Genomic DNA, 23,820 nt, shown 5'->3' on the forward strand with positions numbered 1-23,820 from the left:
CATAGTAGTTTGTATCTCTTAATCCCATATGCCTAATTTGCCCATCCCCTCTTCCTTCTCCACTTTGGTAACCACTAGTTTGTTTTCTATATCTGTGAGTCTGTTTCCATTTTGCATATATATTCATTTGCATTTTTAAATTTTTTAGATTCCACATATAAGTGATATCATATGGTATTTGTCTTCCTCTGTCTGTCTGACTTATTTCATTAAGCATAATATTCTCTAGGTCCATCCATTTTGCTGAAAATGGAAGAATTTCATTCTTTTTTATGGATGAGTTTTATATATCTAGATAGATAGATAGACGATATATCACATCTTTATACATTCAACTGTTTATGGGCACTTGGGTTGCTTCCATTTCTTGGCTATTGTAAACAGTGCTGCTATAAACATAGGAATGCATGTACTTTTTCAAATTAGTGTTTTCATTTTTTCTTCATTTTACTTTACTGGATATATACCCAGGAGTGGAATTGCTGGATCATATGGTAGTTCTATTTTTAGTTTTTTGAGGAACATCCATAGTGTTTTCCATAGTGGATGCACCAATTTACATTCCCACCAACACTGTACAAAGGTTTCCTTTTCTCCATACTCTCTCCAACATTTGTTATTTGTAGACATTTTCATGATAGCCATTCTGACAGGTGTGAGGTAACATCTTATTGTTTTTTGACTTGTATTTCTCTAATAATTAGTGATGCTGAGAATCTTTTCATGTGCAACAGTGTAATCTTAAAAGGAGCTGGGGCTGGGAGGGGGGGAACATTTCATTCAGAGTAAAGGTAAGGTAAGGATTATAGCAAATTTCTCATGAGACAATGCAAGCTATAGGCAATGAAGCAACCTCATAATGTACTGAAAGAAAAAGCTGTCAATCTAGAATTCTTTAACCAGCAAAAGTGGTACTCTTTCAAAAGCAAAAGTGAAATAAAGACTTTTTAGATATACAAGAGCTGGTAGAATTTATCACTAGCATATCTGCAGTATGAAAAATATTTTATGAAATTATTCAAGAAAAAAATGATGTCAGATGAAAATCTAGGTCTACATAAAGGAATAAGGAGCATTGGATTGCAACTATGAAAGAAAATATTAAAATTTTCTTCCCTACTTTTTAAATCTCTTTAAATGAGAATCAACTATTTAAAGCAAACAAACAAACAAAAACAATGTAAGAGCTAAATATGTGACAACAATATCACAGAGGCTTGAAAGAGCGTGAAATATGAGGTTCTTACCCATAAATTCATAAAATATCACTTCAAAGTAAACTGTGATAAGTTAAAGATGTATAATATAAATCCTAAAGGAACTACTTAGCTAGTATAACGAAGAGTTTTATATAATAAGTCAAAATGGAGATAAAATAGAATCATAAAAAATACTTAATAAAAATAGACAAAAAAAGGAGAAAAATATAAAGAAAAACAGATGGAAAGCAAAAAGTAAAATGAAGACTTAAATCCACTCATAGTATGTATAAATGCTCTAAGTATCTCCAATGAAAAGGCAGAGATTATCACACTGGATAAAGAGCAAGACTCAACTATATGCTGCCTATGAGAAATCTACCTTAAATGTAAAGACACAAATAGAATACAAGTTAAAAGTTGGAAAATGATATAACATGCTAACACTAGTCAAAGGAAAGCTGAAATGACTATATCAATATAAAAAAATACACACATTTCAGAGCAAAGAATGTTTCCAGGGAAAAAGAGGGTCATTTCATAATGCTAAAGGGGTCAATTAATTAAGAAGACATAATCCAAAACACTTATGTACTTGAAAACAAAACATACTAAAATAATCAAAATACATTAAACAAAAGCTGATAGGACTACTATGAGAAATAGATCTACAATTACAATCAGAGAATTCAATACCACTTTTTCAATAAACTATTACACAAAAAATCAATAAGGATACAGACTGAACCAGCTAGATCTAACTGACATTTATAGAACACTCTACCAAAAATGGAAAAATAAACATTCTGTTCAAGAAAAAAACAGAAAATGTACCAAAATAAACCATATTATAGACCATAAGACAAGCTTCAAGAAATCAACAGGTAGTTAAGTCATATAAAATATGATGAAAACAGAGTTAAATTAGAAATCAAAAACTGAATTAACACCATACAGAAAAATAAACTCAAAACGGATTAAAGATCTAAATGTAAGACCAGATACTATAAAGCTCTTAGAGGAAAACATATGCAGAATACCCTTTGACATAAATCGCAACAATATCTTTTATAATCTGTCTCCTATAGTAACAGATATAAAAACAAAAATAAACAAATGGGACCTAATTAAACTTAAAATCTTTTGTACAGCAAAGGAAACCATAAACAAAACAAAGACAACCCACAGAATGGAAGAAAATATTTGCAAACCATGCGGATGACAAGGGATTAATCTCAAAATTTATAAACAGCTCATGCAGCTCAATATCAAAGAAAACAAACAACCCAATCAAAAAATAGGCAAAAGACGATACAGATGGCCAACAGGCATATGAAAAGATGCTCAACATCACTAATTATTAGAGAAATGGAAATCAAAACTACAATGAGATATCACCCCACACCAGTCAGAATGGCCATCATCAAAAAATCTACAAATAATAAATGCTGGAAAGAGTGTGAAGAATAGGGAACCCTCCTACACTGTTGCTGGGAATGTAGATTGGTACAGCCACTGTGGAGAACAATATGGAGGTTCCTTAAAAAACTAAAAATAGAGCTACCATATGATCCAGCAATCCCACTCCTGGACACGTATCTGGAGAAAACCATGATTTGAAAGGATACATGCATCCCAATGTTCATTTCAGTGCTGTTTATAATAGCCAAGACATGGAAGCAACCTAAATGTCCATCAACAGATGAATGGATAAAGAAGATGTGGTACATATATACAATGGAATATCGTCCATTAAAAAGAATGAAATAATGCCATTTGCAGCAACATGGATGGACATAGAGATTGTCATACTAAGTGAAGTAAGACAGAGAAAGACAAATATCATATATCACTTGTATGCAGAATCTAAGAAAAAACATGATACACAAATGAACTTATTTACAAAACAGAAACAGATTCACAGACTTAGAGAATGAACTTATGGTTACCAGTGGGGAAGGGTGGGGAGGAAGGATAGATTGGGAGTTTGGGATTGACATATACACATTGCTATATTTAAAATAGTCAACAAGGACCTACTTCATAGCAAAGGGAACTCTGCTAAATATTCTGTAATAAACTAAATGGGAAAAGAACTTGAAAAAGAATAGATACTTGTATATGTATAATTGAATCACTTTCCTGTACACCTGAAACTAACAAAAGATCGTAAATCAACTATACGCCAATGTAAAATGAAATTTTTTTAGATTTTAAACAAGTTAAAAATAAATAGTAGTGGGGAAAGGATTTATTCAAGTTAAACTTTTATCAACTTTTTAATAAATGGAAACTCTGGAGATAAATTTTAAAAGAAAAAAAGATATCTGAAAATTCAAAATATTTGGAAGCTAGATAACCTGTTTCTAAATAACAAATGTGTCAAAAAAAAGAAATAAGGGAAATTTAAAGCATTTTGAACTAAATGAAAATGGAAATATAAAATTTCAAAATTTATGGAATACAACTAAACAAGATTCCAGAGGGGAAATTCTTAGCACCATATGCCTACATTAGAATAGAGAAAAGTTCTTAAATCAATGACCTTAGCTTCTGCCTTAAGAAAGTAGAGAAAGAAGAGCAAATAAAACCAGACATAAGAAGATGAGAGGAAATAATAAAGACCAGAACAAAACCCAATAAAACTAGAAAGCGGAAAAACCTTAAGGGAGCAATGAAGCCAAAAGCAAATTCTCTAGAAGATCAGGGGAGAAATAAGAGAAAAGACACAAATTACCAATATAAGGAATGAGAGAAATAATATCACTAAAGATTCTATGGGTATTAACAGAATAAAAAGTGACATTATGAACAACTTTAGACCAATAAATTTGACAAGTTAAGCAGACAAAATTGAAAGACACAAATTACCAAAGCTCACTCAAAAAGAAATAATCTGGGCTTCCCTGGTGGCGCAGTGGTTGAGAGTCCGCCTGCCGATGCAGGGGACACGGGTTCGTGCCCCGGTCCGGGAAGATCCCACATGCCGTGGAGCGGCTGGGCCCGTGAGCCATGACCACTGAGCCTGCACGTCCGGAGCCTGTGCTCCGCAACGGGAGAGGCCACAACAGTGAGAGGCCCGCATACCGCAAAAAAAAAAAAAAAAAAAAAGAAATAATCTGAATATTCTGTATCTAGCAAAGAAGTTGAGTTTGTAGTTTAAATCTTCTGCAAAGAAAAGTCCAGATCCACAGAGAAAACTCCAGACTGAAATGATCTATCAAACATTTATGAAAGAAATTATACTAATTCTATACAAATTCCTCCAGAAATGTGAGGATGAGGGAATACTTGCCAACTCATTCTATGAGGCTGGCATTATTCCAAAACCAAAATCACACAAAGACATTAAAAGAAAAATAAAAAACTACAGACCAATGTCCCTCAAGAACACTGATGAAAAAATTTAATCAAGCTTAGCAAATCAAACAGTACACTAAATAAAAAGAATAATATACCATGGCTATGTGGAATTTATCCAGAAGTGCAATGTCAATTTAACCTTTTGAAAATCAACCAATGTAACATACCACATCAACAGATGAAAAAAATAACCATATGATTATTTCAGTAGATACAGAAAAAGTACTTGACAAAATTCAACATCCATTCCTAATAAAAACTCTCAGAAAATTAGGAATAGAAAGGAAACTTCCTCTATCTGCTAAAGTACATCTATGAAAAATCTACACCTAACATCATACTTAATGGTGGAATACTGAATGATTTCCCCAAAAGACCTGGAAAAAGACAAGGATGTGCACTGTCATTAGTTCTGTTCAACATTGCTTTGGATAGAATAGAATAAAGAGTCCAGAAATAGATCCACACACGTATGGTCAACTGATTTTCGACAAAGGTTCAAAGGCAATTCAGTGGAGAAGGGATAAACTTCAATAAACATTGTTGGAAAAATTGGTGATTTGTATGCAAAAAAAGAACTTTGATATATATCTCATAAATGCATAAAAGCTAATTCAAAATGGATCATAGGACTACACGTAAAACCTAAAACTATGAAACTAGAAAAAATCTTTGTACCTTGGATTAGGCAAAGATTTCTTAAATATAACACCAAAAGCACGACCCATAAATGAAAAAAAATGATAAATTAAGTACCTCTGCTCTTTGAAAGACACTTAAGAGATAAGCCACAGACAGTGAGAAAATATTTGCAAATTACATATCTGATAGAAGAATTGCATTCATTATTTTAAAGGAACACTCAAAACTCAGTAAAAAAAAAAAAAGCAAGCAACCAAATTAAAACAATAATAGTAGATTTGAGTAGTCATTTCACTAAAGAAGCACAGATGGCAAGGATGCACATCAAAGGATGATCAATATACAGTCATAAAAGAAAGGTATATTAAAACTGCAATGAGACACCACTGTACTCCAGTTAAAATGTCTAAAATTGAAAAGACTGACCATACAATGCGTTATTAAAGGTGTGAAGCAACTGGAACTCTCATACATTGCTAGAGGGAATGTGAAGTGATACAACAGCTTTGGAAAATAATTTGGCAGTATCCTAAAAAGTCAAACACACATCTACCATATGATCCAGTCATTCCACAGCTTAGTGTTTACCTAAGAGAAATGAAAGCAAATATCCATTCAAAGACTTGTACATGAGTGTTGATAGCACCTTTATTTGTAATAGCCAAAAACTGGAAACAACCCAAATGTCTACCAAAAGGTGAATAAATAAGCAGATGATGGTATATATGTACAATGGAATCGTATCCATCACTACGACTACTGATACAAGAAAAAACATGGATGGATTGCAAATAATTTTGCTAAATGAAAGATTCCAAACAACAAAAGAGTATATACTAAATGGTTCCACTTATATAAAACTGGAAAATACAAACTTGACAGAATGTAGATCAGTGCCTGCCTTTGAATCAGGGAGTGGGATCTGGGAGCAGGTTTGATCAACTACAAAAGGACATGACGAAACTTTTGGAGGGAATAAATCTTTTTTTATTGCAGTGATGTTTATGGGCCCATACATATATAATAACTTACCAAATTAGACACTTTAACTATGTTGCATATTGGTTATATCTCTATAAAGCTGTTAGCAAACAAGCAAAGCCATTTAAAACCTACCTTCTCTAGAACAAAAGACATCTGCACCTGAAGCTTATGTTGAGGGCTTTTCTCTTTCTTGCTGTATCACTCCCCTAGCTCTTTGCAAAATGCCTCCAAGTCTGCTCTTTTACCAATAGACACCCCAACTTAGCAGTAGCTCTTCCATTGCACTGAACAATGCATTTGATGGCCTAAATGTACTTGATATTTGGTCAACTTATTAAAATTATCTATGTCCTTTATTCATATTTCAAAGAGGCCTCTCTTAAACACTTTTTAAACTCTGGGTCAATGTAGTCATAGTATTTTATGTGACTAAACTGTTAGCAGAGAGTTAAACATTCAGAAACTTTAGACTTCCAGAATTGGGCAGGAAGAGGAAATTGGAAATAGCAATGTTATAGAGGAACCAGTGATCAAATAAAAACCTTAAACTCTTTTCCTTAATACAGCGGATATTGCAAAAAATAAAAGTACAAAGTATGATAAGCCTGGAAGTCATTGCTTTCTGCCTTCTCCCTCTGATACAGAATTTCTACCCAAGATCTTGCAAAGAGACAAAAGTAAAATTGCTCAGGTAACTTAGCCCCCACTTTATCCTATGGCTTTTGTTTCATGTGTATTATTACTTTTAGTGGTAACTTATTTCAATAAAATTTATATTTTTAATAGATTTTTTTCTGTTTTATTTAAATTCAGTAAAGCAAAGAGTAAATGATAGAGTATTTGGCTTCCTGATTTTCATCTCTATTAATAAGAATTATGCCTATTATTCCAGAATATAGCAATTTATATTATTTTACCTAATCCTTACAGAATGCAAATGAGATAGGTGTTTCCTAGTTGTTATGCTTCTTATTGCTTGGCTAATAAGTTACTAAAGATGGGAAACCTCTGATTTTCTAGCAAAATTAATGAAGTCAACAATTAACAGCCTTTTCAATGTTATTATAATTTATTCAGCAAACATCAAAATAATGCAATTTACATTTTAAAAACCTCTTAAATTTGAATTTTTTTAAAAGTTCAAGTGATAAACCTCAGTACTAAGTAAATAATTTTTACATTGACCCAACCTTTGGGGAAAATCATGAGGCTCTATAACTGTATACATTCCCTCACCTTCTTCAAAGTATATGGGCTTATTCATACGCTTGAGAGGTCACTGGCGCCTAAGTTGTGCTGTCCGACAGATGGCTGTCTAGGTATACACATTGAGTCAACAGTTCAGCAAAGCCTGCTGGGGAGGCTCTTCAGGCTAGCTCATCTCTTGTGTTGGGAGGGTCTTATGGCTCCTCCTAAAGATACATGCATAAAGCAGTGCCTTGCCCTTCCATGGCTGAGGCAGATAGAATTGTGGGAGGCTGAGGAGATATGAAAACAATATACCTCAAATAATACAATCAAAAATACCACATAGATATCCTAAATATGCATCTTCATGATGATGCATCTTTCCAAAATCAAGCATTATTCATAATCCACCTCCCCTCAAAAGTCACAAACCTGGTTGACTACAAAGTTGTCTATTTAAGTGAAGAAACCAGGCATCTGTAGAGGTTTACTAGAAAATCCTTTTCCATCCTTCCATGCTTCACTCCAGAGCCCTAGAACTGAAATCCTGAGCCCCACAACTAGGCTAGTTAGGCTAAGACTGGCAGCTTCCTCAGGGTCTCTTCCAAGTGATTCATGGGTCTTACTATCTCCACTTACAGTTTGGCATCCTCTCTTTTCTGAGTTTAATGTCCATCAGATTTAGAAATCCTTGGATTTGGGGGAGGGTGTCCTGGGTCCTGTGTTCATGACCTGTTATTCAGTTCTCAATTGTGAGATCAAAGCAGGTCTAGTACTAGCACTGTGTGCAAGAGTGGTAGCTGGAAAATCCTGAGGTAGGTACTTTCAGAGGTAGATTGGGACAAATGGGTGAGAGAATCTAAGGTTGTAGTAAGGAAACCAAGAGGACCATATCCAAAGACAAAGTCCTAAGGATGCAAATAGGAGGAAAAGCATCAAGGTTTTTAGCCAAGAGAGCTAGATCACATTTTACAAAGGGAGCCCTATCATTTGATACTCTACTGTCATATCTATACCTTTGTTACTGAGTCCAAACTCATACTGTTCACTGCACAATAGACCAATAAATCAAAAGACAAGGTGTTGGGGCAAGGAATAGTGACTTTATTTGAAAAGCCAGCAGACCAAGAAGATGGTGGACTAGTGTCCCAAAGAACCATCTTACCCGAGTTAGAATTCAGGCTTCTTTTACATTAAAAGGGGAGGGAAGGTGTGACTGGTTGTTACAAACGAACTGGTGCTGAAATCCTTTGTTCTTGCAGCTGTCCAGATAGGTCTGGTAACAATGTTCCTGTAAACCTCCAACAAGACAACTATAATTTTCTATTCTGCACCTTTTTATCTCTGTATGAATGGAAACGTGTTATACATTTAAAGGTCAAGCCTGGGAGGCAGAATATTGAGAAAGGGTTATTATGTATATTCCAGGCTATAGGCCACATTCTCTTACTGTTTGAGACAAAGGTGCAAAGCTAGCATGACTAAGCACAGGCAATGGAGCACAAAGGCTAGAGCTAAAGGAATAGATCCAATATGGAGTCAGGTTTGTTCTTCTTTGTTCAACCTTGACATACCAGAAACCTCTAACACTATCTCTAAGTTTCACTAGGAATTGCTCCTTCTACAACATGTTACTAGACACCAAACTAAAATATTTTGTTGAATAAAAAAATATGCAAAAGAGAATATTCCCTCTTCCAATGATTTTTTAAAATTCAACATCTTATATAATTAAATCTGGCTTTCTCAAAGTAGAGCAAACTATTTATAATATTCAGTTCACCTCACCAAGCCTTAGTGACCCTCCTTTATCCATCTTTCATAGCTTTCCAAAAATACTATCCCTCACCCCTCTGTCCAGTAGGAGGGAGCCTGGTGGTCATCAATTTTCACTCAGACCTCAGTCCTTCCCTATTGACCAGAAAGAGCTATGTTCAATTCCTTTAATCGGGATGGAGAAAAGCTTTTATTAGCAATACTGAGTACTTTCTGTATTTTAGAGAATGGCACACACACACACACACACACACACACACACACACACACACATAAAGGAAAATTTTGAATATATATATATTTTTTGAATATATATATATATATACACACACATATACAAAAGGAGGAAATGTGGTTCATTCATCTTTCTTAATTGAGAGATCCATAATATTGTGATTTTTTTCACATTTTATGGCCCATGGATATTCCTCTAACTTCAAAGAGACTGTTTGAATTGTAGTTGTTGTATCTCAATCGTGGACATATGGGCCTTTTTTTCTCTTCCCGCTTCTTGATACTTCTCTGAGAAAAAGTCCACACCTTTGAATGACCCTGCCTTTCTTACCCCATCCTTTCCTTCATCTTCTACAAATCATGCTTGTTTCTGATCTGAGCAAATTCATTTCCAAAGCTGAAGTTCACAATAATTTCTAGTATTTGAATAGCTGAAATGGGATAAAATCAATATTTTATAGTTCTTCTGAATTGCAATGCCATGATTTTCCATTTCTCCCTGGCTTGCCCCCAGAGCTGACTTATTCAGATAAAAATGTTTTAATTGCTTTAAAAGTCAGATGAAAAAAATATATAATTCAACTTGAATTACAGTCATCTTAATAGCAACACAATTGTAAAATATAATTTTTAATATTTTTTAATGGAGGAAAAGGCCCATAGCAGCAAAGGTGCCTAGGGCCCACAAAATTCATATGGCCCTGCCTGGCCCTGAAGCTTCCCTCAAGATGTCTGGGTTCAGCTGTCTTGCTTCTCTTGATATAAGTAAGGCCTGAGATCATGACTCTCCTTTTTGGTTTCAGAGTGTAGGAAAAACCTTATTGCCATGCTTGCTAACTGACTTTGTGTGGAGTCTCCTGATGAAACTCTCTGCACCTGATCAAACAACTGCATCTGAGGCAGCAACCATACTGAAACTGACTCTGGAATATTATGCCCATAAGGTCACCATGGTAAGATACTTGACAATGAGCAGGGGAGTGCAGAATGTATTCTCTAATGGGCTCTTACTGCCTTTGTTTTATGCCTACTTCTTTTCATATATATTTCTTGCCATTGTTCATTATGTCACTTCAATAAAATGAGGCTTTTGTGTGAAATATTTCAAGCATACAGAAAAGTTTCAAAATAATGTAATGAACATTCACTCACCAATCACACCAAATTGTACATTTTGCTATACTTGCTTCAAATTTTAAAGAAATGCTTTAACAACAATAAAATAGTACAACTGTAATTGAAATCCCCTGTGTAACCATTAAGGAAAGTTTTAAGAACCCTCAGCTAGCTGTAGGGCTGGCCACATAATTTGTGGGGCCCAGTGCAAACTGAAATGTGGGGCTTCTTATTCAAAGCATAGAAAAAAACTACTATTAGATGTAGAAACATATGAAGATTTTCCTATCTCTCTCTCAATTCATCATGGTGTTGTTATTTTCTAAGTTAAAAAAAAAAACTAAAATTTTATAATATTAGCATGCATTTTGCCATCCATCTTTCTATTGTGCAATGTCAATCATAACTGCAAATATAAGAGCACACAACTTAACAAAATACTACAATTCAAATTTCATATTTCGTGCATGCATATGTATTTTATTCTTACCAGAAGAGTGGTAAACACTACACAAAACTACCTTAATTGTCTTTATTTCACTCCTTGTCATTCACACATTCTATTAACACTCTCTATCTTCATTTTGTTCGCGAGTAAGGAAAGATTGAAAGGAAAAGAATTTATGGATTGCCACATCTTTCTCTTTCCTTCTATGTCACCATTTTCAGCCTAAGTGGTTGAGGCATCAATAAATGTTTATCTTATACCTGCTTTGATTTCCCACTTAACCCCTGCACATCATGGGTCTACTGGAATTCTGTGTTCTTAGGGAATTGTGAATGCTGCCTCTGAATGAGGCTGCAGGAACCATAGCTGACTCTCATACTGCCACACACACACACACACACACACACACACAGAGGCTCCATTGTCCCATGGGACTTCACTTACAAAACACAAACTCAAGGAAAACCTTATTAAAAATTTCAATATGACGACAGCAGAGGTTTAAACAAAGTGAAGGACCTTCTGAATGTGGGACCTTGTGCAAAAGCATAGGTCACATGCCCATGAAACCAGCCCTGATGGAGACATAAGGGCTGAACTCCCAGTTCCCTCTCCTGACATAGCAGTGTTATGTGATTGTAGATAAACTGAGTGCTTGCACTCAAACTCAGAGAGCAGGAAAGGGGAAATAATGCTTCTTACAAACTCATGCTTCTACAGACAGGAGCATTCCAAAAGGCATGCAGACCAAGGGGAAAGCTGGAGGGCAACAGTTATTTCTTTAACAAAATAAAAGTTCTCCTCTCATGCAGTGAGAAAAGGAGGCTAGGTAAAACCATATCAGGTCCTAGAGAAGACAAGAAGCCAAATGGAAAACTAGATGTGTAAACCTAGCCTGTGCTACAATGAAATCATTAAACATGGAGAAATAAACTGAACAAAAATGGGGTTCAGCAACTTCTTTCCCCACCCCAGCTCCCACAAACAATTGAACTACTGAATACACTGGATTCTTGGCTTAAACAGGGTTGGATTCTAAAGTCAGTTATAATGAAAAATTGCATTAAAATTATCCTGAAAACCTGAAAATCTCCTAAATTACAAGTATAGTTTGTGGGCTTACTATTTCTAAATAAATCTAACACAGCACGTCTTTCCTTGAGGATTGAAGGAAATCATCATTTCTACAATGGAGCATACAGTAACATAGCTGGCTTGTTTTAGGGGCATGCCGCATTTAAAGTAGGAGGAGGAAGATGAGAAGAAAAAGCTCTAAACCCAATAGGTTAAGAGAACTCTGGAGAAGATCACTGGTTTATGTCTCCCATTTCATGTTTACCTTGGAGCATATGTGGTGGGATGAATGTTTTACAATAAACACTTCATTTTGTTTGTTTAGAGTAGAGGGTTGGACACAGATAATTCAATTGTATACGAGGCAATTGCAATGGAATGTAAATTTACATCAAACAACTTTTCAGCTTATGGTCTCCGAGAAGTACTTTCGAAATAAGAAGTGAGGTGATCTGGGTAGATTAAATTTGATGTTGAATATACAACCATTGGTTTGAGAAAAATTCCAGGTCTAGCTAAAACTCTCCTTATTCAAACATGAAGAGGGATTGGAGACAAGATGGTGGAGTAGAAAGACCCGAGTTCACCTCCTCTCACAAGTACACCAAAATCACAACTGCTGAACAACAATTGACAAAAAAGACGGGAGCCTACCAAAAAAGATATTGCAAGGCAGGAATAAAGAGGTAGACATAGAAAATGGACTTGAGGACATGGGGTGGGAGGGCGAAGCTGGGGCAAAGTGAGAGTAGCATCGACATATATACACTACCGAATGTAAAACAGTTGGCTGGTGGGAAGCAGCAGCATAGCACAGGGAGATCGGCTTGGTGCTTTGCGATGACCTAGAGGGATGGGATAGGGAGGGTGGGAGGGAGGCTCAAGAGGGAGGGGATATGGGGACACGTGTATGCATATGGCTGATTCGCTTTGTTGTGCAACAGAAACTAGCACAGTATTGTGAAGCAGTTATACTCCGATAAAGATCTATTTTAAAAAAGATATTCTACATCCAAAGACACAAAGAAGAAACCACAATGAGATGGTACAAGGGACACACTAGTGATATAACCAAATCCCATACCATCCAGGTGGGCGACCCACAAACTGGAGAATAATCATATCACATAAGTTCTCCCACAGGAGTGAGAGCTTTGAGCTCCATGGGAGTCTCCTCAGAATCAGGAGGTGGAGCCCCCTGAGTATTTGGCTTTAAAGGCCAATGGAGCTTGATTGCAGGAGCTCCATAGGACTGGGGGAAACAGAGACTCCAGTCTTGGCACACACAAGTTCTTGTGCATACTGGGACCCAGGGCAAAACAGTGATTTCATAGAAGCCTGGGCCAGACTTACCTGCTGGTCTTGGAGGGTCTCCTGGGAAGGCAGGGAGCAGCTGTGGCTCTCTCTGGGGTCATAAAAGCTGGTGGTGGACATATCAGGGAGTGTTCATCTATGTGAACTCTGGCTGGAGGAAGATATCTTGCTTGGGTCCTTGGCACTGAGATCTGGCCTCACCCAACAGCCTGTGGGCTCCAGTGTTGGGATTCCTCAGGCCAAACAACCAACAAGGTGGGAACACAGCCACACCCATCAGCAAACATGCTGTCTAAAGACTTCCTGAGCCCACAGCCACGAACAGACACACCCCTTGACATGGCCCTGCCCACAAGAGGACCAAGACCCAGGTCCACCAACCAGAAGGCAAGCACTGGATCCTCTCACCAGGAAGCCTGCACAAGCCTCTAAACCAGCCTCACCCACCAAGGGGCAGGCACCAGAAGCAAGAAAATTATGATCCCACAGGCTGCAGAACTGAGTGTGCAAACACAGGTCAGAACCTACCCTGGGACCCGCTAGTCCCTGGCCATTTGGTGATAAGAGTAAAGTGTATTGCTGTGACACAAAGGACATCCCCTACTGAGGGCCACTTCTTCAAGGTTGAGAAACATAACTAAGCTACTACATAAATAAAATACAAATAGAAATTTTTTAAAAAAAAAGAGATGGCAAAGGAATATATTCCAGACAAAATGAACAAGATAAAACCCCAGAAGAACAACTAAGTGAAGTGGAGATAGGCAATCTACCCAAGAAAGAGTTCAGAGTAATGAACTTGAAGATGATCCAAGAACTCGGGAAAAGAATGGATGCACAGAGCAAGAAATTACAAGAAGTTTCCATCAGAGAGTTAGAAAATAAGAATACAATAACTGAAATGAAAATACACTAGAAGGAATTAATAGCAGAATAAATGAGGCACAAGAATGAATCAGTGAGCTGGGAGACAGAGTGGTGGAAATCACTGCTTCAGAGCAGAATAAAGAAAATAGAATGAAAGTAAATGGAGACACTTTAAGAGACCTCTGGAACAAGGTCATAGGCACCAACATTCACATTATAGAGGTCCCAGAAATAGAAGAGGGAGAGAAATGGCCTGAGAAAATATTTGAAGAGATAATAGCTGAAAACTTCCCTTACATGGGAAAGGAAACAATCACCCAAGTTCAGGAAGCACAGAGAATCCCATAAAGGATTAACTCAAGGAAGAACACACCTAAACACATAGTAATCAAATGGACAAAAATTAAAGACAGAGAAAACATTAAAAGCAACAAGGGAAAAGCAAAAAATAACATACAAGGGAATCAGCTGATTTGTCAGCAGAAACTCTGCAAGCCAGAAGTGGGTGGCATGATATATTTAAAGTGATGAAAGGGAAAAACCTACAACCAAGAATACCCTACCCAGCAAGGCTCTCGTTCAGATTCAACAGAGAAATCAAAAGCTTTACAGACAAGCAAAAGCTAAAAGAACTCAGTACCACCAAATGAGCTTTACAATAAATGCTAAAGGAACTGCTCTAAGTGGAAAAGAAAAGGCCACAACTAGAAACAAGAAAATTATGAGAGTGGTAGCTCACCTATAAAGGCAAACTTACAGTAAATGTAGGAAATTATCCACACACAAATATGATCTCAAAATCAGTAATCATGAGAGGAGGAGAATACAAGTGCAAGATATTTTAAATGCATTTGAAATGAAGATATCAGCAATGTAAAACAATCGTGTGTGTATATATATATATAGAGAGAGAGAGACTACTATACCAAAACCTCATGGTAACTGCAAAACAAAAATCTATAATGGATATAAACACAAAAAAAGAAAAAGGAATCCAAACACAACACTAAGGATAGTCATCAAATCACAAGAGAAGAGAACAAAAGAGGAAAGGGAAAGAAAAAAGCCCTACAGGAAACAAATTCAAAACAATTAACAAAATGGCAATAAGAACATCCATATCAATAATTACCTTAAATATAGATGGGTTAAATGCTCCAACCAAATGACGCAGATTGGCTGAACGGATACAAAAATAAGACTCATATATACGTTGCCTACAAGATACCCACTTCAGATCTAGTGACACATAAAGACTGAAAGTGAGGGGATGGAAAAAGATATTCCATGCAAATGGAAATCAAAAGAGAGTGGGAGTAGCAATACTCATATCAGACAAAATAGACTTTAATATAAAGACTGTTACCAGAGACAAGGAAGGACACTACATAATGATCAAGGGATCAACCCAAGAAGAAGAAACAACAATTGTAAATTTTTATGCCCCCAACATAGGAGCACCTCAAGGTACAAGCAAACATTATCAGACATAAAAGGAGAAATTAACAGTAACACAATAATAGTGTTAAATGACTCATTAGACCAGATGGACTTAATTGACATTTAAAGAGCATTCCATCTGAAAGAAGTAGAATACACATTCTTTTCAAGTTTATATGGAATATTCTCCAGGATAGATCACATGCTGGGCCACAAAGCAAGCCTGAGTAAATTTAAGAAAACTGAAATCATATCAAGCATTTATTCCACCCACAATTCTATGAGATTAGAAATCAACTATAAGAAAATACTGTAAAAAACACAAACACGTGGATGCTAAACAATATGCTACTAAACAACAAATGGATCACTGAAGAAATCAAAGAGGAAATCAAAAAATACCTAGAGACAGATAAAAATGAAAACAACGATCCAAAATCTATGGGATGCAGCAAAAGGAGTTCTAGCAGGGAAGTCTGTAGCGATACAAGCTTACTTCAGAAAACAAGAAAAATCTCAAATGAACAACCTAAACTTACACCTAAAGCAACTAGAGAAAGAAAAACAAAACAAACCCAAAGTTAGTAGATGGAATGAAATCATAAAGTTCAGAGCAGAAATACATGAAATAGAGACCAAGGAAGCAGTAGAAAAGATTAATGAAAATAAAAGCTCATTCTCTGAAAACATTTTTAAAAGTGATAAACCTTTAGCCGCCTCACCAAGAAGAAAAACTAGAGGGTCCAAATCAATAAAATTAGAAATGAACAAGGAGAAGGTATAACAGACACCACAGAAATACAAAGGACCATAAGACATTACTACAAGCAACTGTATGCCAATAAAATGGACAACCTAGAAGAAAGGGACAAACTCTTAGAAAGGTACAACCTGCAAAGACTGAACCAGGAAGAAATAGAAAATATGAACAGACAAATCACAAGTCATGAAATTGAAACCGTGAATAAAAATCTTCCAACAAACGAAAGTCCAGGACCAGATGGCATCACAGGTGAATTCTATCATACATTTAGAGAAGAGTTAGCACCCATCCTTCTCAAACTCTTCCAAAAAACTGCGAAGGAAGGAACACTCCCAAACTCATTCTATTAGGCCACCATCACCCTGATACCAAAACCAGACAAAGATACTACAAAAAAAGAAAATTACAGACCAATATCACTGATGAATATAGATGCAAAAATCCTCAACAAAATACTAGCAAACAGAATACAACACCACATTAAATGGGTCATACACCATGATCAAGTGGGATTTATCCCAGGGATGCAAGGATTCCTCGATATATGCAAATCAATCAATGTGATACATCATATTAACAAATTGAAGAATGAAAACCATATGATCATCTCAATAGATGCAGAAAAAGCTTCTGACAAACTTCAATACTTATTTATGATAAAAACTCTCCAGAAAGTGGGCATAGAGGGAACCTACCTCAGCATAATAAAGGCCAAATATGACAAACCCACAGCAAACATCATTCTAAATGGGGAAAAGCTGAAAGCATTTCCTCTAAGATCAGGAACAAGACACGGATGTCCACTCTCACCACTATTATTCAAGATAGTTTTGGAAGTCCTAGCCACAGCAGTCAGAGAAGAAAAAGGAATCCAAATTGGAAAAGAACAAGTAAAACTGTCACTGTTTGCAGATGACATGATACTATACATAGAAAATCCTAAAGATGCCACCAGAAAACTACTAGAGCTAATCAATGAATTTGGTAAAGTTGCAGGATACAAAATTAATGCACAGAAATCGCTTGCATTCCTATACACTAATGATGAAAAATCTGAAAGAGAAATTAAGTAAACACTCCCATTTACCACTGCAACAAAAAGAATAAAATACCTAGGAATAAACCTACGTAGGGAGAAAAAATAACTTTATGTGGAAAACTATAAGACACTGATGAAAGAAATTAAAGATGATACCAACAGATGGAGAGATATACCATGTTCTTGGATTGGAAGAAGCAATATTTTGAAAATGACTATACTACCCAAAGCAATCTACACATTCAATGCAATCCCTATCATATTACCAATGGCATTTTTCTACGGAACTAGAACGAAAAATCTTAAAATTTGTATGGAGACACAAAAGACCCCAAATAGCCAAAGCAGTCTTGAGGGAAAAAAACGGAGCTGAAGGAATCAGACTCCCTGCCTTCAGACTATACTACAAAGCTACAGTAATCAAGACAATATGGTACTGGCACAAAAGCAGAAAGATAGATCAATGGAACAAGATAGAAAGCCCAGAGATAAACCCACACACCTATGGTCAACTAATCTGTGACTAAATAGGGAAGGATATACAATGGAAAAGAGACAGTCTCTTCAATAAGTGGTGCTGGGAAAACTGGACAGCTATATGGAAAATAATGAAATTAGAACACTCCCTAACACCATACACAAAAACAAACTCAAAATGGATTTGAGACCTAAATGTAAGACCGGACACTATAAAACTCTTAGAGGAAAACATAGGAAGAACACTCTGTGACATAAATCACAGCAAGATCCTTTTTGACCCACCTCCTAGAGAAATGGAAATAAAAACAAAAATCAACAAATGGGACCTAATGAAAGTTCAAAGCTTTTGCACAGCAAAGGAGACCATAAACAAGACCAAAAGACAACCCTCAGAATGGGAGAAAATATTTGCAAATGAAGCAACTGACAAAGGATTAATCTCCAAAATTTACAAGTAGCTCATGCAGCTCAATATCAAAAAAACAAGCAACCCAATCCAAAGATGGGCAGAAGACCTAAATAGACATTTCTCCAAAGAAGATATACAGATTGCCAACAAACACATGAAAGAATGCTCAACATCATTAATCATTAGAGAAATGCAAATCAAAACTACAATGAGATGTCATCTCACACCAGTTAGAATGCCCATCATCAAAAAATCTAGAAACAATAAATGCTGGAGAGGGTGTGGAGAAAAGGGAACACTCTTGCACTGTTGGTGGGAATGTAAATTGATACAGCCACTATGGAGAACAGTATGGAGGTTCCTTAAAAAACTAAAAATAGAATTACCATATGATCCTGCAAACCCACTACTGGGCTTATATCCAGAGAAAACCATAATTCAAAAAGACACATGTACCGCAATGTTCATTGCAGCACTATTTACAATAGCCAGGTCATGGAAGCAACCTAAATTCCCATTGACAGACAAATGGATAAAGAAGATGTGGTACATATATACAGTGGAATATTACTCAGCCATAAAAAGGAACGAATTGGGTCATTTGTTGAGACATGGATGGATCTAGATACTGTCATAGAGAGTGAAGTAAGTCAGAAAGAGAAAAACAAATATAGTATATTAACACATATATGTGGAACCTAGAAAAATGGTACAGATGAACTGGTTTGCAGGGCAGAAATTGAGACACAGATGTAGAGAACAAACTTATGGACACCAAGGGGGGGAAAGCGGCGGGGGGTCGGGGTGGTGGTGTGATGAATTGGGCGATTGGGATTGACATGTATACACTGATGTGTATAAAACTGATGACTAATAAGAACCTGCTGTATAAATAAATTAATTAAAATTCAAAAATTAAAACAGAAAAACTCCCAACAAACTAAAGTCCCAGACCAGATGGCTTCACAGGCAAATTATACCAAACATATAGAGAAAACATCTATACTGCTGAAACTGTTCCAAAAAAATTGCAGAGGAAGTAACACTTCAGAACTCATTCTATACTACAAAGCTACAGTAGTCATAACAGTATGGTCCTGGCACAAAAACAGACATATAGATCAATGTAACAAGATAAAAAGCCCAGAAATAAACCCACCTATGGTTAATTAATCTATGACATAGGAGACAAGAATATACAATGGAGAAAAGACAATTTCCTTAACAAATGGTGCTGAGAAATCTGGACAGCTACATGTAAAAGAGTGAGATAGAACATTCTCTAACACCATATAAAAAAACAAACTCAAAATGGATTAAAGACCTAAACATAAGATCAGATACTATAAAACTCCTAGAGTAAATCATAGGCAGAACACTCTTTGACATAAATCTCAGCAATATCGTTTCAGATCAGTCTCCTAGATTAATGGAAATAAAAACAAAAATAAACAAATGAGATCTAATTAAATGTAAAAGCTTTTGTACACCAAAGGAAACCATAAGCACAACAAAATAGAGCCTACAGAATGGAGAAAATATTTGCAACCAAAAAGAGTTTCATTTCCAAAATATACAAACAGCTCATGCAGCTCAATATCAAAAAAACAAATAACCCAATCAAAAAATGGGCAGATCTAAATAGGCATTTCTCCAAAGAAGATATACAGATGGCCAACAGGCAGATGAAAAGATGCTTAGTATCACTAATTATTAGAGAAATGCAAATGAAAACTACAATAAAGTATCACCTCACACCATTCAGAATGGCCATCATCAAAAAGTCTACAAAGAGGGACTTCCCTGGTTGTAAAGTGGCTAAGAATCCTCTCGCCAATGCAGGGGACACGGGTTCAAGCCCTGGTCCAGGAAGATCCCACATGCCATGGAGCAACTAAACCCATGCACCAAAACTACTGAGCCTGCACTCTAGAGCCCGCAAGCCATGACTACTGAGCCTGTGAGCCACAACTTCTGAGCCCACGTGCAGAAACTACTGAAGCCCACAAGAGGAGAGCCCATGCTCCACAACAAGAGAAGTCACCACAATGAGAAGCCCACACACCACAACAAAGAGTAGCCCCGGCTCGCTGCAAGTAGAGAGAGCTCACATGCAACAATAAAGACCCAATGCTGCCAAAAATAAATACATAAATAAATAAATTTATTTCAAAAAAAAGTCTACAAATAATAAATGCTGGAGAGGATATGGAGAAAAAGGAACCCTCCTACACTCTAAGTGGGAATTTAAACTGGTGCAGCCACTGTGGACAACAGTATGGAGGTTCTGTAAAAAACTAAAAATAGAGTTACCAGATGATCCAGAAATCCCACTTCTGGGCATATATCTAGATAAAACTGTAATTCAAAAAGTAACATGCAGCACCATTTACAATAGCTAAGACATGGAAGCAACCTAAATTTCCATCGACAGATGAATGGATAAAGACGTGTGGTGTATATATATATCCAATGGAATATTACTCAGCCGTAAAAAAGAATGAAATGATGCCATTTGCAGCAACATGGATGGACCTAGAGATTATCACACTAAGTGAAATAAACCATACAAGTAAGAGAAATATCATAGGATATCGCTTATATGTGGAATCTAAAAAAAAGAAGATACAAATGAACTTATTTACAAAGTTGAAAGTGACTCATAGATATAGAAAGCGAAACATGGTTAGCAAAGGGGAAGTTGGGGGGAAGGATAAATTAGGAGGTTGGGATAAATATATTTATACTACTGTATGTAAAATAGATAATCAACAGGGACCTACTGTATAGCACAGGGAACTATACTCAATATTTTGTAATAACCTATAAGGAAAAAGAATCTGAAAAAGAATTACTGAATTACTGTGATGTATACCTGAAACTAACACAAACTATATTTCAATAATAATTTTTTGGATTAAAGACCTAAATGTAAGGCCAGACACTATCAAACTCTTAGAGGAAAACATAGGCAGAACACTCTGACATAAATCACAGCAAGATCCTTTTTGACCCACCTCCTAGAGAAATGGAAATAAAAACAAAAATCAACAAATGGGACCTAATGAAAGTTCAAAGCTTTTGCACAGCAAAGGAAACCATAAACAAGACCAAAAGACAACCCTCAGAATGGGAGAAAATATTTGCAAATGAAGCAACTGACAAAGGATTAATCTCCAAGATTTACAAGCAGCTCATGCAGCTCAATAACAAAAAACAAACAACCCAATCCAAAAATGGGCAGAAGACCTAAATAGACATTTCTCCAAAGAAGATATACAGATTGGCAACAAACACATGAAAGAATGCTCAACATCATTAATCATTAGAGAAATGCAAATCAAAACTACAGTGAGATATCATCTCACACCAGTCAGAATGGCCATCATCAAAAAATCTAGAAACAATAAATGCTGGAGAGGGTGTGGAGAAAAGGGAACACTCTAGCTCTGTTGGTGAGAATGTAAATTGATGCACCCACTATGGAGAATAGTATGGAGGTGCCTTAAAAAACTACAAATAGAACTACCATATGACCCAGGAATCCCACTACTGGGCATATACCCTGAGAAAACCATAATTCAAAAAGACTCATGTACCAAAATGTTCATTGCAGCTCTATTTACAATAGCCAGGACATGGAAGCAACCTAAGTGTCCATCATCAGATGAATGGATAAAGAAGATGTGGCACATATATACAGTGGAATATTACTCAGCCATGAAAAGAAACGAAATTGAGATATTTGTAGTGAGGTGGATGGACCTAGAGTCTGTCATACAGAGTGAAGTAAGTCAGAAAGATAAAAACAAATACCGTATTCTAACACATATATATGGAATTTAAGGGGAAAAAAAAGTCATGAAGAACCTAGGGGTAAGATGGGAATAAAGACACAGACCTACTAGAGAATGGACTTGAGGATATGGGGAGGGGGAAGGACAAGCTGGGACAAAGTGAGAGAGTGGCATGGACATATATATACTACCAAACGTAAAATAGATAGCTAGTGGGAAGCAGCTGCATAGCACAGGGAGATCAGCTCGATGGTTTGTGACCACCTAGAGGGGTGGGATAGGGAGGGTGGGAGGGAGGGAGACACAAGAGGGAAGAGATATGGGAACATATGTACATGTATAACTGATTCACTTTGTTAAAAAGCAGAAACTAACACACCATTGTAAAGCAATTATACTCCAATAAAGATGTTAAAAATAATAATAATTTTTTATAAAAAGAATACTGCCAGAAAACAAGGAAAAAATAAAACTAACTTGGAGCCTATAAAGAAAATTTGAAAGATTATGATTCAGTATTTACCATTCTAGTCCACTCCCTCAACACCTAGTTCATTCCTTCAAAATATAGATTCATATCTCCTTTAATTGTCAAAATGTTTTCAGAAGTATATTGTTCTCTTGTTATTCTGTTCCATTATTTTGACTTTCTTTTTAAAGGACTCAAATTATATTGTACATTTGCTTTTTGAATTGAGCTTATATATTTTATACAATAAAGTCTACCCATCCAAAATAAACTTTTTTTACAAAAAAAAGGGTATTCTCCCACTATCCATAAATGCATATAGATTGGGAGGCAGCCAAGATGGCAGAATAGGAGGGCCCTAAGCTCACCTACTCCAACAGGTACACCAAAATTACAACTATTTACAGAGCAACTATTGATGAGAAAGACCAGAAAACTAGCAGAAAAAATCTACAACTAAAGCTGTAAAGAAGGAAGCACAATGAGATGAGTAGGAAGGGCAGAGACCCTGTATAGTCAATATCCACACCCCCAAGGAGGCGACCTTTCAGAGGTTCTGCCCAAGGAGCGAGGGGTCGAAACCCCACATTGGGCTACCCAGCCTGGGGGTCCTGCACCAGAAAGATGGGCCCCCAGAACATCTGGCTTTGAAGGTCTGTGGGGCTTGCTTTCACGAGAGCCAGAGGGCTGTTAGAAACAAAGACTTCACTCTTAAAGGGGACAGAGTAAACCTCACATGCTCCACAAGACCCAGGGCAGAAGCAGTAATTTGAAAGAAGCCTGGGTCAGACCCACTTACTGATCTTGGAGAGCCTCCTAGAGAGGCAGGAGGCAACTTGGACTCACCTGGAGACATAGACTCTGGTGAGTAATGGGGACAAAATGTACAGTGTGGGAAACTTATAAAATCAAGAATAATACAGTATCTTTGCACAGTGATAGATGGTAACTACACTTAACATGGTAAACATTTTGTAACGTATAGAAATACAGAATCACTATGTTGTGCACCAGGAATTAACATAGTGTTATAGGTTAATTATACTTCAAAAATAAATAAACAAACTCATTGAAAAGGAGATCAGATTTATGGTTACCAGAGGCTGGTGGGAGGGGTAATTTCCAGTTAGAAGATAAATAAGTACTAGGGATGTAATGCACAGCATGATAAATGTAATTAACACTGCTTTATGTTATATATGAAAGTTACTGAGAGAG

General features: G+C 36.4%; 1 protein-coding gene across 1 annotated transcript in view; it reads left to right on the forward strand.

Moving 5' to 3' along the window:
* MROH9 (maestro heat like repeat family member 9) overlaps positions 1–23,820 on the forward strand; it is a 126,864-nt gene that overhangs the window by 76,448 nt on the left and 26,596 nt on the right. The window contains exons 7-8 of the mRNA XM_065901292.1: positions 6,755–6,879; positions 10,190–10,339. Coding sequence (XP_065757364.1) covers positions 6,755–6,879; positions 10,190–10,339 — 275 coding nt within the window. The remainder of the gene's footprint in view (positions 1–6,754; positions 6,880–10,189; positions 10,340–23,820) is intronic.

The sequence above is a fragment of the Phocoena phocoena genome, chromosome 1 (assembly GCF_963924675.1).
Source record: "Phocoena phocoena chromosome 1, mPhoPho1.1, whole genome shotgun sequence".
NCBI classification, from domain to species: Eukaryota; Metazoa; Chordata; class Mammalia; order Artiodactyla; family Phocoenidae; genus Phocoena; species Phocoena phocoena.